Raw genomic sequence first — 17775 nt, forward strand, 5'->3', positions numbered from 1 at the left:
ATCAGGCTTTGCGTGAATCGTGATATCACCATGGTCCTCAACCCTTGCCAATCATTGAGATTTCCAGCATGAATAATACCTGAAGTTTCGTAACTGTGACTGTCCGGTGGCCATCAACAACGAGGGGCAGGGATGGGAGAGATGTTGTTGGAGGTCATTGTCTAGGGAGGAAGGCTACCGAATTTCACAGTGTTAGTTGAATTGGCCATCACGTGCGAGTTGACGTTCGGGAGTTTGGAGATGTATGCTTTGGAGTTCAGTGAGTTTCGAACTCCAGTGATCCCTTGGCTGATTCCCGATGCAGTACTTGTGGAGGAGAGCGAGAGATGGTGCCACTTGAAGAAGAACGGAGCCGGATCACTGATAGGACACGAGCGCGGGGGACGCGCGATTAAAACTCTTTCTTCGAGTCACCATGCCAGCTGAATAGTGTTGCTTTCTCCGTGGTGGCAGCGATGAAAGCCAAATTAGTTTGTAGTGGCTAAACAAAACGGTGCAACGCTGGACAGTGGGCTTGGAGGCGTTGGTGACGTGATAGATGACTGCCAAAAACGCCGAAGTAAGCAAACAACAACCACAATGATAAGCCTGCTACTGCAGCCGAAACCGCTAGACATAACGAGCGAACCCTGGAGCGCACGAAAGAAGTGAATAATGGAATTTGCGTGGTTTGTGGTAGCAACGCATCTGATGGGCCAACCTGAGAAGGTGCAGGTGGCAACACTTTTTGTGTGCATTGGGGGAGAAGGTAGGTGAATTTACACTACCTTTAGGTTCTATACCAAGGAAGGCGGAGAGAAGATAGATGTCCTGAAATAATTTCGCGGCGCACTTAAAGCCAGAGGTGAAACTCGCGCACCACACATTAAACCCTACGAAAATAGACCAAAAGGAAGGAAAATTATATGAGTTGTTGACGGAGCTGAGGGTGCTTGTGCGGAACTGCAAGTACGGCGACATCGAAGAAAGTAAGCTGAGGAGTCGAATAATACTCGAAACTAAAGATAGACAGTTACAGCAGAAACCAATCAACAGTTATTCCAATTTTGACAAAGTCTTGGAGATGTTCGAAACAAGGAAACAACTTGAAAAAGAGTTCAACGAAAACCGCGGAACGACGACCGCGACGAGAACCCACTGGCACTAAAGACGCTCAGAAGACCGGACCAATCTACTTGCCACTATTACGGCTTTGTACATCGATGGAGCACGCACCTAGCTACTGGAAAAGAGTGAGCTGGTTGTGGCGAGCTAGGCAATTTTTTCAAAATGCTGGTAGAGCCAGGTCCAGACATCGGAGAGCCGTCAATGACGCCAGTAAAAAAAAAAAGGAATGAAAATTTGATTCCAAAGTACAAATAGAGAGTAATGATACGGACGACAGCGGTGAACGTTATCTCCTGTGACATTTCACCGTAGATTACGGGAACAAAGATATCCAGTGTAGCGAGACAGTCGAAATAGGAAAAAATAACGCGAGCTGCAAGCTCGACACCGGGGCTAATTAATCAGTCATCCCAGAGAGACTGCTGTGTTTGATATCAAGCAAGAATGACCAGAAGTTTGATACTATACATTGATAATTTTTGGCCAGAAGAGGAAAGCATTTATAAGAACAACGCTGACAATGTCGAAAAGATTGAGAGCGACAAAGGAGGGGCTCTTCATGGCGAAGAAAGATGGTCCGGTGGCGTAGCGAGAAAAAATGATTGAAACTCTGTAAATGATCAACCGTCTGATATCAGTGTCAAGCGAACGCGAAGACACAAATGTAGTAGCTTCAAATCTTTGTAACCAATCGGGACTATACGCAGACGTTTTTCACGGACTGAGAAAAGTTAAGGTATGTGTGTACAACATGAAGTTGAAGCCAGGTTCATAAAGCGTCATTCGCCCAGCCAGGAAGGTTCCGGTAGCACTACTAGATAAAGTGCGAACTTAAAAAAGAAGGAAATAGAGAACCACAAGCTTCTGACTAAAGTAAAAGAACCGAAAGAACGGACCAGTTCTATGGTAGCTGTTGAAAAAAGGTCAAAGTGTGCACCTGCAAGGATCCAGTTGATTTGATTCAATTCATAAGAAAAGACCATTACCCGATGGCGACAATGAATGACATCGCCGCCAGAATCGCGGGTGCGAAAATGTTTTTAGCGCTAGACTCATCTTCGGGTTTCTTTCAGATTGAACGAGATTTCAAATTTGTGCACCATGATCACTACTCATGGGAGAAACAGACGTAAGCGAATGTCCTTCGGAATAAGCAGAGCGCCTGAATGTTTTCAGCGGGTGATGAACGAAAAACTATATGGACTCACCGGAACTGCAGCCGTAATGGACGGCATATTAGTATGGGAAAGGATCCGTCAAGAACACGACAAAAATCTTCAACACTTTCTCCAACGCAGTGGAGAAGTGAATCGATGACCTGACCGTAGGAAGTTCCCATTTGCGAAGTGAGAAGTCCGCTACCTCGAACAAGTTCTAAATGGTGATGGAGTAGCTGTTGAGCAAAAGAGGATGAAAGCCATACTAGAAGTTGTCGATACCCTCTCCCCGTCCCCCCTTTCCTCTGTGACCTCCCCGTTTCTCGCCTCGTCCTGTCGGGGAATGTCGGGAGCCCTCCGGGAGGGACGGGGCAAGCGACCCGTCACCCAGCGCTGACGTCGGAGGGTCGGCTCGCGGCAAGGTTCCCGATTGGACGGTCGGAGGGACAGGGCTGGGGAAGGTGTTAAAAGGGCAAGCGAGACAAAGGGGGGTCTCTCTGGCTGCCGACTTGTGGGGGACAGGCCACGGAGGTCAGCGGGACGACGACGACGAGCGACAACGAGCGACGTGAGCCCAATAAACTGTTTCGACTTATGCGCTGCGTTGGGTGACTTCTTGGAAAGCGAGCGAGGCACGACCCGATCGGGCGTCGATTAGGTGACGACCCCCAAAGTAAACTAACCAAAATATCGCTGAGTACCTCAAACATTTTTTTGGAATGATCACCTTCTTGTCGAGCTTGATATCACGACTTTCCGGGCGAGCGCCTTCACTACGAGAACTTCTGAAGAAAGAAGTCGCATGGGTAAAGACGGAACATCGAGAAATATATTTCAAAGAACATGTTTGACGCTTCCACGAAGGCACCAGTGCTGTCTTACTACATTGCAGAAGAACGAATTACGTTGTCAGTCGACGCAAGCCAATACGGAGTCGGGCCGTTATCACCCAACATCCAAGACCACTTTTCTATTTGTCGAGTTCTTTAATAGCAGCACATATAAACTATGCGTAAATCAAGAAAAGTATGCTGCGTATCGTTTGTGGATGCACCAAGTTTCAACAATGCCGTATTTTCCGGATTATAATCCACTCCCGGTGCATAGTCGGCAGGGGCGAATTCGATGTAAAAAATAAAAGCTTTTGCTCAGATTCTCCCCACCGTGTGCATAGTCCACCCTCCATGCACTGTCCTTTCTTAGTGCATGTCTTGAACGTAAAACTTGTGCATAGCTTACCTTGACAAATGCCTGCTACATTGGCTCACAAAGAAGCTTGCATCAGACATAAATCAGCATTAATGTCCATTGTTTTTCATAAAATGCTTCACATCGTGTCACAGTGAGCGATATAGAAAGAAACAATCCTGGAATAGTACGCACGTGTAGTTTGTCTGCATCGGGTACAATTTCAAGTTTTAAGCACGTATAGTCGACGGACCATAATCTGGAATGTACGGTACATTCTCGGACGACCAAACGTAACAGCAGATTCAGATCACAACTCGTTGCAAGCTATTTTTACGAAACCGTTGCGTCTGTGTCCGCTGAGCCGGCAGCGAATGAAGATGACAATCCAAAGATGCACATTAGAAGTGAAGCTTATACCTGGAAAAGAACAGCAGCTAGCCAACGCACTGTCACGCCTTCCCGCGAAGCAACCAGTGCAAGAAGATAAATTTTATGCCAGAGCACTGGACCACATATTTGTGACACAGGATATTAGAAATGAAATACGAGACGCAACTGCAGACGTTGTGATCTGTGGTCGAAGCCAGGATGTCACGATCGAGGTCAACCAAGCTGGTTTACTTTTGGACCAGGTAATCGAGTTGGATCCGCAAATCAATCTCTGGCGATACCGGGTTCCGAAGCAGAGTGTCTATCAGCGAGAGTGTGTGGGTCACTGCGATGAGGAGAACGCCATGGGACCTGCGTTGACGGTTCATGTCCTCTCGACGGGTTTCGAAAACAAAATGCGTCGACGAAGGAACATAGGCGCGTACGTTGGACTGGTAATCGTTTTATATTATCGTGCTCCTCTCGACTTTTTTACTTGTTCCTTCTAGCTTAGCTCACGATCCACAACAATAATAATCTTGTGGGTCCGCGTAAAAACTCTGGAACTGAACGGGGTTTGTTTGTAGACTCCCTTGTACTCCCTCGGAAAACTCCGTTCTGCACGGGAGTAAACTGAATTCCATTCAACGGTAGACTATATATGTTTTCTATTTGGGATTGCGCTAGAGGAGAAGCGATTCACTTTGATCTGGGTATAATTTCGTTTACAGTGTGTTTTGAGTACGATGTATGAAGTCCTGATTGTGGTTGTGTCAAGTTCCACCCTGAAGATCAGATGTCTGCGCATGGAGTCGGTGGCAAACTTACTGGCTTGATTCAGGCCGCGGGCGATGGGAATGTTGCACCATTTCGTAAAGTTCACGCCTTAAATAGGTTTCATGATGATTCTGTAGCCGTTGCCCAGTAGCTGTTTTAGCTTCACCGCACGCTGCGGGGTGCGGTAGCGTATTGTGTCGTGTTCTCTCACTTCAACAGGAGCCAAATTTAGGTGCGTCCGCTCAGCCTGGCGGCTGTTCTTAATTTGTAAATAACACCGTTACACACACGCACATACGCACACACAACAAACACACAGAAATATATATATATATATATGGGCCCAATGTTTGCCAGCTCGCTTTCCCTTTCCCTTCCCTAGCTTTAATGCAATGAATTCGATAATTACTTTGTCCCCTTTTCGTTCACTAAATACCTTGCACTCACTTGGGGACGCAATGCACTCGAGTTCATTTTGTGTTAAGTGTAATAACAGTACACTGAAACATTTTATTTTTCTGGCAACCATGATGCTAAAATCCTCAAAAATCTATATTCAGTTTCTTTTTCCTATTGCATAGAAATTTCTTTTCTCAAACTCTGGCTACAGCAACATTTGTGGCAGTGCACCACCGAGTTGCCTGATGGTGCTCGCTTTGCTGGAAGGCCATTATCTCTTCAACCAAATAAAAACGATCAGGCCACTTGGCGGTGCACTGCCACAAATATTGCTGCCAGATTGAGATGGAAAGAGGGAAGATGCTCCCTATTGAAAAAATATTTTTTACCGGAATGTCATTTCCAGTAAAAGTCTATTTTACTGGATTATGGGACTGTTTTCACTTCCAGTAAAGCTGTAGTTTACCGGAATGTCATCGGATTTTTACTGGATTGTTACCGGTTTGTTTACAGGAATGTTGCCGGTTTTTTACCTGAATGTTACCAGATTTGTACCAGAATTTCACCGGGTTCTTACTAGATTATTTCCAGTAAAAATCTATTTTACTGGATTATGGGACTCTTTTCACTTCCAGTAAATTTGCCAGAATTTACCGGAAGATCACCAGATTGGCCGGAATTTACGTTTTTTTTTTCTTTTTTCGGACGTCAACGGAAGGCACTTAAGAGGAAGCCTGTGAACCATGGTTGGTGGATGTTTACTAGATGCTGGACGGTTCGGTAACCTGAAATCGGTTGGTCCATATATAGACCCGAAATTTCCACTTCAAGGGGTCGATTGCTATCAGTGAAACAATTTGCACAACCAAACATAGCAGTCCATGCATAGGATATTTAAAGATCGAAAATCCCATAAAATGCAACATAGTGCTGCCTATGATGGCAGTGAAGCAGTCATCTCAATACTTTGGTCAACTTTAAAAAGCAAAGAAGACATTCACAAGTCGGCATGCAGCGCGCTTCACTCCTATGCCGCTGGCCAGGGTTCAAATTCTGCCAGCGTTTAGTTCTTTTTATCTTTCTTCTTTGCGTGACTGGATGTTCCAGATGGATCGACAATCTTGTTGTTTCTTCAAACTCGGAAAGTTCGATAGGGCGAACTTTCCAGACGGCATGTATATATATACACACACACTCATAAGCAGATTCTTGTGGCTGCTTGAAGGCAGTCCCCTATCCGTCGCTATCAAATCATGTATGGTGTCTTTTTCCTTTTCTTTTTATCGGCACAAGTTTGCCGCATTAAACTTTCATGTAAAGTTTCATTAATCCAGTTTAGGTTTTTATTTCTGCTAAACAAAAGTAAAAAAAAGACATCTCACAAATTCCAGGTTAAAAAAAAAAAGATTCATGCAGACGTGGCCTCCTCCGCAGACGTGGCCTCCTTTGCAGACATGGCCTCCCTCGCAGCCAGCAGGTTTAACCGCTTTTTGGCCCTGCGGCCACAGTCTGTCAGGTAGTTCGTCATTAAATCATTTAAGGCAGCGACCCTCACGACGTCCACCTCATTGGCCCTTGGATGCAGTGAGACGTACCTCCCCAGCACATCTACAAGGGAAACAAGTAGATTAGTCCTCTACAACAAATCATTTCCTTGAAATGAAGCAAGAAAACCAAAAACACAACTCATTAGGACTAAAGACACTTCATATCTACTACAATATCCTGACAAATGCCCACCCAAACTGATAACATGAACACTAAATATATGAGGCTGGCCATCAGTCGGGATAAAACTGCGTAATTTTATAATAAAAGTGGAAAATACTCAGGCACCGCGGCTACAAACTTACACCACAAGGGGACTGATACCGCAGACGTGATAAACTTGCTTCCTGCGAGGCTGTTTAAAGAGGTTAATGGTATAACGAGGAATTTCTTAGATTCAAGCATAAAATATTTTTTTCCGTGTAAAAGCAGAATTACAATCTCTTACCAATGAACTTTTGCATCAGCAGTTTGCATACATGCCAGCAACAGCAATCAATACAGCCACAAAACAAAAAGGGCAATGCCCAGCCGCAAGCGGGAAATTCAAATTTGGATTTCGAGAATATTTGTTTTTCTTTGTAATTAATTTCCAAGCTTCACTTGTTTAGGGTGATGTCCATCCACCATTTTAAGGCATCCGGGAAAATAAAAACAAAATTTAAGTTTGAACTGTCAGTGCTTTCTTCATTAATGCAGGACAGAATACACGAGTTATTATACAGCAATATTTAAGCTGAAACCATATTATGGTTTCAGCTTAAATATGTGACGCAACTTTCCTGTTACAAACCTAATGAGAATTAGCTCATCGAACATGCGAGTCCAGTTCGCATTTTGCTTTTCTTCATATCTTTAAATACTCCCTAATATATGCAGGTAACGAAATCACAAATGTGTTCTCAAAAGAAAAAAAATGATCAAGATGGCAAAAAAAAAAACTGAATATTTTTAAAGAAGCAGTACATTATAGTTACTATATTCTTGAATGTTCACAGAATCGTAAAAATCATATATCGCACATAAGCACTTCACAAATTTGGCTGCTTTAACATTTCTGCCCCATTTTTGGGGCTCGTAATCTCGTTATGCATTAAAGGTTGTAAACAAACTTTTTTTTATATGTCCTTCATAAAAGCGTCTCTTATCGAAAAATAAATTGCTGGTCTAGTTTATAATTAAAAACTTGAAGCCTTTCCACTCTGGTGCAGAAGGAGGAGCAGTGGAGCTATAGCTTCTGTTCTCGGCGGTGGCTTTCCAGGCGACCGATCTGCTCTTTCGCGAGAGACTCTGAAGCGCTTGATGCAGTGGAACTTTAGGCAATAGGAGCCTCGCGGCGGTTGCGGAACCATTCGCACTGCTGCGCACATCGCTGCTCGTTCCCCTCCTGCTCTTCTTCCTCCGAAGAAATGTTGCCACGATCTATGAGCGACCGCAGCAAGCAGACAACCGACAAACACTTCTTACTCTGGAGTTTTGTGTAGACATATTTGTTTCGTACCGAACACAATCCTGGGAAAACTAGCCCTTAAAGGGGGACCAGCATAAATTTTCTTCCGCCTGGGGGAAAGTCCTCCTCGCCCTATTTCTTTCCCTTTCTATCTTGTATTGTAGCACAACGAGGCGAGGGGAAAGGTCCCCCTTTGCGCCGGCTTCTAATGAGAGGATAAGTCGAGAAAATCCCCTTTCTGAGCGACGGGTGATGGGTGCGGCAGCAGCGACCTCGTGACTTACAGGTATCTTCAGGTCCTATCGCATAATCTGCCCTATTTTTTGGCACTTGCCAAGCCTAGCCCCTCGGGTGTAGGTTTTACGGAGCTGCAAGGCTGCGCACTCGCAGTCACCAAATTTAAGCTGTCGAAGTTCTTTGGTTTAGCCCGTGGCAAAATAAACGCATACTTGGGAGCTGCGATGCATCCCCGCACCCACTGAAGGAACGTTTCATAGATACTCTCGGTTGATTAAGGAGCTCAAAACACATGCGCGAAATGTGGTGACTTGAATATGTAAGGATGACTTGCATCTTCACAAAACATTCCATCTTAAAAAGATGGCTTATCACGCTCAAACCTGCCTCAAATTGGGATCGATGGAAAAGAAAACGATGTACCAGGCGCAAGCATTTTGTAGATATCTGTTTTCTAGCAGCGAGCATAAATTATGGAGAACTTTAGCAGACTATTTTCTCATGCCACGCTATATTTAGCAGGAGCTTGCGCTGCCACTTGGATGCATTCTCTGAAGCGCGCCCCTGAAGTGGCAGCGGGCCTTTGAAAACGATTTACTAAAATGCCCTGTTGTGTGCCTAACTCGCACAACATGATGGCCAGCAAAATGTATGAAATTCATGTTCACAGATTCCCAACAACCACCTGAGGTGAGAGGGCATCAAGGGTGGATGTCAATATTAGAAAGTTTTAGTGGGTCGCGTTTAGCCGCTTCGATAACCGTACGGTCTGTACCCCACAACGAATTGTAAGCTAGACTCGCTTGTTTACATTCTTTATCGAGTGCAGCTATGGAGCGGAAAAGACAATATTAAACCTGTTTTTGGCGAGTCTAGCGTGTCGTGTTATGGTTCAACGTTGCTTGTATTGGTACCATAGCACACGCCGCCACTTAGAAGTATTTGTGGTGTCCCAAAGAAACTAAAGCAAAAGCAAAAATTTTTTTTAACGCGACACAGAATTGTATTTAACATTGTAAAAAAAACCTATAGGTACCCTACGCCATAGGCGTAGACTATGGGGGGGCTTTAGGGCTCGTGCCCCCCCATGGTGAGATCCAGAGGGGGCAGAACCCCCCCCCCCCCCCCCAGGCCCGGGCCATGATCTTTACCGACATGCTGTTTACGCGCCATGTAACGAGCTTCCAGTAGTGGCATGTAAACAAAATAACGCCCGCGTTGCCTTTATTGACAAAATACATGGGAAATGAAATCCCAGCGTGCTTTTGCTCGCTTCAATCCCCAGTTCTGGCGAGAAGCTAGCACGAAGCACCCCCCCCCCCTCCTTGCCCCCCCGGAGAACTTCTCAGCCTGCCCCCCCCCCCCCCCTCTGGATCTCACCATGGAAGGTCTATGCCGCTGCCCTACGCCACGAAGTTAGCACAACAAACTATCGCCGGTGTTTCCCATTTCTTTTTTTTTTAGAAGTGATTGATGTTTAGGAAACTGTTAATGCGAGTATCCAACCTAAGCTGTAGGTTTTAGTGCAAGCCAATACATTGCTGGGGAAAGTAGCAAAAAGCGCCGATGTCGTGTTTGCGCTAACATTGTCGCGTAATGTATGCATACCGCTGCACAATCAACGCTAACGGAGTGAATCAGTAAATTAAGTGCCCCCCGCCCCCCCCCCCCCCCAAAAAACAAATGGTGTTATTTTGTTTTGTTTTTATGGTTGAAAAGTTGTTATTTTTATACAAGCAATTCGGTAAAGAGTTCTTCCATTGGGCACCAACTTACGAGGCATCAATTTGTTCTTATACACTGAATTCTGCATGGCCCTTGCGTAAAAATGTCAATATTGTGTTTGTGCTAGCTGTGTCACGCACAGTAAAGGCCCGTTCACACTCTTGCGACCGAGTACGACTGAGATAGACGAGATCTCTTAAAATTTCTTAAATGTTTTTAGAATGAGGGAACAAACTGGCATTGTGGCGCCATCTATGCGGTGACCCTGGAACTGCATTTCACAAGAGCGAGGGTTTTGCGGGATTTCCGAGGTCAAATGTGTGTAATACCCATAGAAAGGCTCGTTTATAACATTTACAAAAGTTTTTCGAGCCAAGAAAAAAAGGATAATGCGCGAGAAATAAAAAAAAATATGCCGGACCGCCGACTTTACAATGCTTTCCAATAGATGGCGCCAGTGCGTTCTCTGGTTTAAGAAGTTTTAAGGAACCCAGGTTTAAGAGGTCGTAAGCGGTCGTAAGAGTGTGAACGGGCCTTAATAAGACCAGTCCATTGCTCGATCATTTAAACAAAGCCTTTCATACGCCAAATAGACATTTTGCGAGTACGCTCTATTACTGGTGGTTCATAAAATAATCTACGTTGTTTATTTGGAGGAAAGGAAGTGTTGGTGAGGGGAGGGGGAATGGAATACAAAAGACGACTTTAGGGAAACTCGAACTTTGTAAATATTTTGCAGAACCTTAATCCTGAGTTAATTAAATTACTTTTGCTTTGTCTGTTTCAGAACTTGTTAACAGTCGTGCTAAAGGCCAAGATGAGCGAAAAGTCAGATGCCCGTTTATTTGAGCAAGAAGCATATATATGCGAGATAGAACTGAAAAAGCATACGAGCGTAACCGTAGCAATCTCCGACCAAGCCTGAACCACGCTTTTTCTGAAACCACGGAGATGACTGCTTTTGACGACTTGATAAAGCAAGCCAAAGCCGTTAATAAGTGTGACTTGTCAGCTGTGATAATCAAGGCGCTGCGACAATTTCTTGAAACTTTTCATCCATTAAAACAAAATGTGTAATACTTCCATTGCCATATTATGCTTGCGCTGATCTTGTAGCGGTATGCGTGCATTACGTGGCACTGTTAGCCCGAACGCGACATCGGCGCTTTTTACTATTTCTGCCCCTGCAACATGTATTGTCTAGCACTGAGCTCTGCCACTTAGGCTGGATAGTTGCGTTAACAGTTTTCTAAACATCATTCACTTCTGAGAAAACAAAATTAGAAAGACTGGCGCTAGTTTGTCCGTGCTAACTGTGTGGCAGTATACCTAAAATGTCTTTGCAATGACAAATTACAAACGTGTTTCATGTTAAAAAAAATCTGCTACATTTGATTCATTTTTTCTTATTTTTAATGCTTCAAAAATACTTTAAAGTGGCAGCATGTGGTACAGCACCGATTTAAGTAACGTTGAACTATAACACGACACGCTTCAATAGCCGCACTCGATAAAGAATGCTCACAGAAAGGTTATAGCTTATATATTGTTGCAGGGTACGGTTATCCAAGAGCTAAAGACGATCCACTAAAAGTTTTTAGTATCGACACACACCATTGCTGCCTTCTCACCTCATGCGGTTGTTTGGATGAGTCAATATAAATGTCGTACACATTTGTTGGCCATCATATAGTGTGAGTTACGCACACAATAATTTGTGCTCGCTGCTAGAAAACAGAGACCTTCTGCAAGATGCCCACGCCTGGTACATCGTTTTCTTTTCCATCGATTCCAATTTGAGGCAGGTTTGACCGTGATAAGCCGTTTTTTTTAAGATGGAATGTTTTGTAAAGATGTAAGTCATCCTTACACATTCAAGTCGCCACATCTAGCGCATCTGTTTTGAGCTCCTGGATCAACCGAGAATATCTATGGAACGTTCCTTCAATAGGTGCGGGGATGCATCGCAGCTCCCAAGTATGCGTTTACTTTGCCACGGGCTAAACCAAAGAACTTCTACAGCTCAAATTCAGTGACTGCGAGGGCGCAGCCTTGCATCTCCGTAAAACCTACACCCGAGGGGCTAGGCTTGGCGAGCACCAAAAAATAGGGCAGATTACGCGATAGGAGCTGAAGATACCTGTATGTCACGAGGTCGCTGCTGCTGCACCCATCACCCGTCGCTCAGAAAGGGGATTTTCTCAGCTTATCCTCTCAGAAGAAGCCGGCACAAGAGGGGACCTTTCCCCTCGCCTCGCCGTGCTACAATAGAAGAGAGAAAGGGAAAGAAAGAGGGCGAGAAGGACTTTCCGCCAGGCGGAAGAATATTTCTGCTGGTCCCCGTTTAACAGCTTCGCTGTAAAATATTTACAGCGTTTCAAACACATCAGAAATTGAGAAGTTTCGCAACTTTAATGTGCAATTAAAAAAAACATCTTCAATCTTTTTAAAATTTTGGAGGAATCACCCTCTTTACGCTCTCGTAATGTTCCATTAAAAACATGTTGCATCCTTTTGTCTCTGTCAAAAGTAAAACGCTTTGAAATGTACCTCCCCGTAGACATTTTTGCCCAAGGCCATGGCCGCAGTAGCTGCCTTCCAATTTTTTTGTTTAGAACTTCTCACAATGTCCTGTTTTTTCACTGATGCACAAGTCCGAATTATACATCTGGACCACTCTAAATACATTTATGAGGTGCACATAGCTCAGGACAGCAGTTTGAAGCATCAAAGATGCAAACTGTGAGGAGCCCGCTCTTTGTGCTTAATTGTTGCATATGGGCTACTGCACGGTCGCGCAAACTGAAACACAACCCCCCGAACGAGATACTTGGCTCGATAGAAAGAAAACAACACACATAACCAAGAAATTCGCAACCCCAGACATGCAAAAAAAAAAAAGCTCACTTTCAGATGCTGTTTGTCTAAGTAAACTGACGGAGGCGGAAGAGCTGGGCTGGTAGGGTTTTATGCAAAAATGAATAAATAAATCTGGACGCAGACATGGGGAGACCGCAGCTCCAATTCCAAACTAAAGGCATAGCTTGCTACACGTTAAGGAATGAAACAAGCATATTGGTAATGTATATACCTTTCAGGAAGGGATAACATAAAGTATGGAAGGGAACCGCTGCTGACTCTAAGATCAGTTAACACTTGACCGCTAAACCTAAGTTGAATTGCGGTTGTTGCTCGGTTGACTATTCGTCGACCAGTAGGATCGGCGGTCACACCTCCACATATGCAGAGAGATTATGGAGGCGTTGAGCATGCATCATTCCAAGGACAAATTCAGTTTCCCCTTGATAAGCCCACCTAGGAAAGAGATTAACTGCCTTCCGTAGCAGCTTCTCTCCCATTCCCCAAACTGTGACGTTGTTCAAGAGGTGACGCTCTCTGCCATGGCTTCTACCTTCACCCTTTCCACCTCCCCTTAATGTCACATACATACAATACAAACTCACGGAGAAATAAATGTTGTTGCTTGTTGTAAGTTTTGTCTGTCTGTCCTGTATGTTATCCCTTCCTCCAGTGTAATGAAACACTAAAGTGCACAAAGCTATACCCCCCCTGCCCCCCTTCCTTGACTTGTCAACTCCGCCGCATTCATAATCTACACCACTTATCTCGGTGGCGATTATCGTCAGCTATGTTACCGAGTCCTTTCTTATTTGCCGATCAGGGGCATTTTCCTTGAGCATCGAGTGCCAATATTTATTTATTCATTCATGTAAAAATGCATAAAAACCCTACCAGCCAGGCTCTCCCAGCACCGTCAGTTTACTTAGGTGAACAACATCTGAAAGAGTTTTTTTTTCCTTTTGTGTGTCTAGGGTTGGGAGCTTCTTGTTTATACATGTTTTCTTTCTACAGAGCATAGTATCTCATGCAGAGGGTCATGTTACAGCTCACGCGACCTTGCAGTGGCCTAGGCAACAATTAAGCACGAAGGGCAGGCTCCTCACAGTTTGCATCTTTTATGCTTCGAACTGCTGTCCTGAGTGAGCTACGTTCACTTCATACATGCATTTAGAGCGGTCCAAATGTATCATTCGGACTTGTGCACCAGCAAAAAGACATTGTGTGAAGTTCTGAACAAAAAAATTGGAAGGCAGCCATTCAACCATGGCCTTAAGCAAAAATGTCCACGTGGGAGGTACATTTCACAACGTTGTACTTTTGAAGGAGACAAAATGATGCAACATGTTTTGAATGAAATATTACGAAGGTGTAGATGAGTGTCATTCCTCCAAATTTAATTTTTTTTTTTACGTTGAAGTTGTGAAACTTTTTAATTTTGGATATTTTGAAGCGCTGTGAATATTTTGAATTATAAACTAGACCATCAATTTATTTTTTGATAAGCGACACTTTTGTGAAGGACATATGAAAAAGATCTCAGTTTAATATCCTTAAGACATAATGAGTCACAAAAATGTTAGAGCAGTCAAATTTGTTAATTTTTTATCTGTGATATATAATTTTTAGAATTCTGTAAACATTCAAGAATACAGTAACTATAATTTACTGCTTCTTGAAAAATAATCAGTTATTGTTTTTTTTAATTTGCTTTGACATGCAGTTAAACGTGACAGAACCAACAAAGCCCTGAAAATACGGTGTTGCTGTATGGAAGCAGTCAAGTTTCTTTTTTAGAAAACATTTATGATATTGTTTTTTCTATATATTGGGGAGTAGCAGATAAAAATATGAAGAAAAACAAAAATGCTAACTGGGGACACATGCTTAAACTTATCTGAACACACCCCAAATACAATTATTTAATCTAGCTGATGAGAGCCAAGGAATCAGGATTGAGATTCAACCCACTGTCATCACTCTCATTTAGTCTTATGGCCACTCACTCCTCAGTGCCTCCATCTTCGCAGGCGTCGCTTCTTTTTTGGCCTTGGAGCCTGGCTTGTTCCGACAAGCTGTTCCGGTGACGCTTCTTGACGCCAGTTCATCATCTGTCCAGAGGGACCGGGACACTCCAATAACACATTTTGAGTCAGTTTTGGCCAATAGCGCCAAGTTGAATTTTGGCTCCGGTATGGAGACACCTGGGCTAAGGTGCACCTGCAAAACACAACACATGCACAAGCTCACTTCTCATTTTCGGTTCATCTTCCAGAACCTCCTTAAAAACTGTAGAATTGCAAATCTTGTACACAAAATATCATGACAACTTACCTGGCCATCAATCACTTCAAACAGCTTCGGTTCCACCACCGGATGGACATTTTCCAGCCTTTGTTCGGGCACTGTTAACATAAACATCATTGGTGAGAGACAAATAGAAAGCAGTTCTTCACACTGACATTGCATTCACTAAATATACAGTGTGTTTTTTGTTGAACTAGAGATTTTTCTAAAAAAAACATGAAAGTTACGTAATTGCAGTTTGCGTTGTTATACACGAACTCAACTTTCCTACGTCACGCCGCAGTGGTGGCGCGTCGGGCCCATTTTTGGTCTGGGGCGGTGGGCAGAAGTCGCCGTGCGAGACATGCATTCTGGTGTTCGTTTCGGAGAAACCACACGAAAAACCTGCGTTCTCGTCAAAATGCTGCGACGGGGGCTGTACCAAAAGAGTCTGGAAAGGTTTGAAGATCAGTTTTCATGTGTTTCTGCCCGCTCCGTTCGTCTGAGTGCGTGGAGAGTAGCAGTGAAAAGGGTAAGCGAGACGCTGTCGAACTACGATTGCTTGTGCGGGCAACACTTTGTGGTCGCCAGATGTATTTGTTTTGTTCCAACATGAACGAGAGAAAACCGCCAAGTTGTCAGGGCCACCCGCGGGTTCAGTGCATTTTCAAATTCATACGGCCGCCTGATCGTTCGAACTTTCGTCTGCTCTTTAGAACTTGTCTGCTTTTTGTCGTCAGCTCGTTCAAACGACAGCGGCGCGTAAACCAAACGTTGACCCGGTAATTGCGATAAGAACTAAGTGCAGGCCTCAAAACACATTTGAAGGTTCGTTGGGGTAAGTAGGCTAAGTGTAAACAGTAGATACAAGAAGATGTTGATCATTGTTACCAGTGGCCATCGCCGATTTGTAATGCCAGATTCTACTTGCAGTTTTCAGTATCTACGTCCACCATATCAGCTGCGGTCCACACTTTTGCAGTCCGAGCGACGTCGCGACTGAAGATAGCGAGCAGAATCTTATCGTGCGAGTCGGGCTGTAGCGCCCATTCTGCGGCGTCCACGTGAAATGAATCGCCGCAAGTAACATTATTCACGCAAAGTTTTGCCTCGTTGATTTTGCTGAAGCCGCTCAAGTAGTCAGACATTGTTAGGAGGACGTAGAATCGACAATTCCAACGCAAAAAAGAGCAAGGGGGGCTCCCACCGACGCCGAAAACAACGCAATTCAATGGTTTGTTTATGGGCGACGGTGGGCTTTTTGCCCACCGTCCACTGCGCATGCGCGGCGCCAGTGGCGTCTTCTAGGGGTGCTCCGGTTTGTTTGTAAACATGTTCGAGAAAGCAGCTAAAAACCGGGTATTTACCTCAAATTCACTCATGAACTTTTTATAATTTAAAGAAAAAGGTTTCTATTAGAATGTTGTTGGGCATCATCGAAAACCCCCTAATCACCTATTTTTTGAAAGACGTAACGCATGTACACCCTTTTACGGCGTCCTGAAAAGCCTCCTAACTTAGGCGTGAAAAAGTAGTTCTGATGTGTTACTGACTATGATCTGCGCGTAACGCAGCCCCGCTTTGAGCAGCCAAAGCGACAAATCACGCGAATCGTCATGACAATGCCTCCACATAAGGGAAGAGCTAAGGTGACGCAGCTCCCTTTACCAGGATTGCGACGGCCGAAAAAGATTGTGGCAACGAGATTCACATCCAAGTTAGGTGGTTTTTCAGGATGCCTTAAACTGCTTCACCCATGTTATATCTTTATCAAAGCAGGCAATTTGGAGGTTTTCAATGATGCTCTGGGGGATCGGTGGTCCTTAGGACATCAATATGCAAAAATGGGCCCTCGGCATATTTTCCAGAATGTTAAAAAATTGTGGAGTGGGCGCTTATTGTGGAATAAGCGGATGTTCGGTATTTTAGAGCAATTCGTCGTCCTCTCACCCACCGGCACACTTCAAAAGTCACTTGTCCAATTCAATAAAAAGCAAAGCAATTTTGTTCACTGCCTTTTGAATGCCCATGAAACAAGATTCAGACTCCTTTCTTATATGAAACATGATAGACGAAATCCTGCCTAAGCTCTCCTGCATTTTTTTTCCTTCTAAGCTACACATAGCAGAAGCTATGAATAGCTGAGCCAATCCAATGCAAATTGGGAGCTACGTGACAGCACCCTCAGTGTATTTCCTTGCGCAGGCAGAGAATGCTTTAGTCGTCTGTCACAAGCAGCAAGCTACTTACAAACTAGAGCCACTGTCTATGTTCCTGAAGAGAGCAGAGCATTCACTTGATCTGAAAACTTGCGCAGCAAATAAGCGAGTCAGACCTTGACGGTGACCGTGCCAGCCGCCCCTACAACCGTTGCCAGTGATGCTCGTGCAAATAAAAGTAGATGTGCCATTAAAGCGCAATATTAGGCAAGGCACTCTCAGCTACCTTTTAAGTCAGTTTGTCTGCAGTAAAGTTCATATTTGTAATCTGTGCACTTTTCAGACTGCTCTATTATTCATATGCTAACTTATTTGTACAGTTTTTGCGACCTGAAATTTTCTCAGCACTGCATGGCTGCAATGTGCAGGAAGGCCTACAAGTCTCCAATGTCGTTACCTTGCATTTAAAATCTGATCAAAACAAATCAGTTCTATTTTTGCAACAGAACAT

General features: G+C 44.2%; 1 protein-coding gene across 1 annotated transcript; it reads right to left on the reverse strand.

Annotated features, from left to right (window-relative positions):
- Positions 1–6336: 6336 nt before the first annotated feature.
- Positions 6337–15551, reverse strand: LOC120849742. Its single transcript, XM_040221949.2, has 3 exons — positions 15154–15551; positions 14826–15039; positions 6337–6608 (listed from the first exon to the last, which is right to left on the reverse strand). Exons 1-3 carry the CDS (start codon positions 15286–15288, stop codon positions 6409–6411), a joined length of 549 nt encoding a protein of 182 aa, XP_040077883.1. The 5' UTR covers positions 15289–15551; the 3' UTR covers positions 6337–6408.
- Between the last annotated feature and the right edge of the window lie 2224 nt (positions 15552–17775).

The sequence above is a fragment of the Ixodes scapularis genome, unplaced genomic scaffold (genome assembly GCF_016920785.2).
Source record: "Ixodes scapularis isolate PalLabHiFi unplaced genomic scaffold, ASM1692078v2 PGA_scaffold3__209_contigs__length_174095766, whole genome shotgun sequence".
NCBI lineage: Eukaryota > Metazoa > Arthropoda > Arachnida > Ixodida > Ixodidae > Ixodes > Ixodes scapularis.

Excerpts from the sequence above, each read along its gene's own strand:
- LOC120849742 (XM_040221949.2), bottom strand. The coding sequence starts at position 15,288 with ATGCAATGTCAGTGTGAAGAACTGCTTTCTATTTGTCTCTCACCAATG. Across the intron at positions 15,040-15,153 it reads TTGAAGTGATTGATGGCCAG|GTGCACCTTAGCCCAGGTGT; the intron begins GTAAGTTGTCAT and ends TGTGTTTTGCAG. Across the intron at positions 6,609-14,825 it reads GAAGATGGAGGCACTGAGGA|ATGTGCTGGGGAGGTACGTC; the intron begins GTGAGTGGCCAT and ends TTTCCCTTGTAG.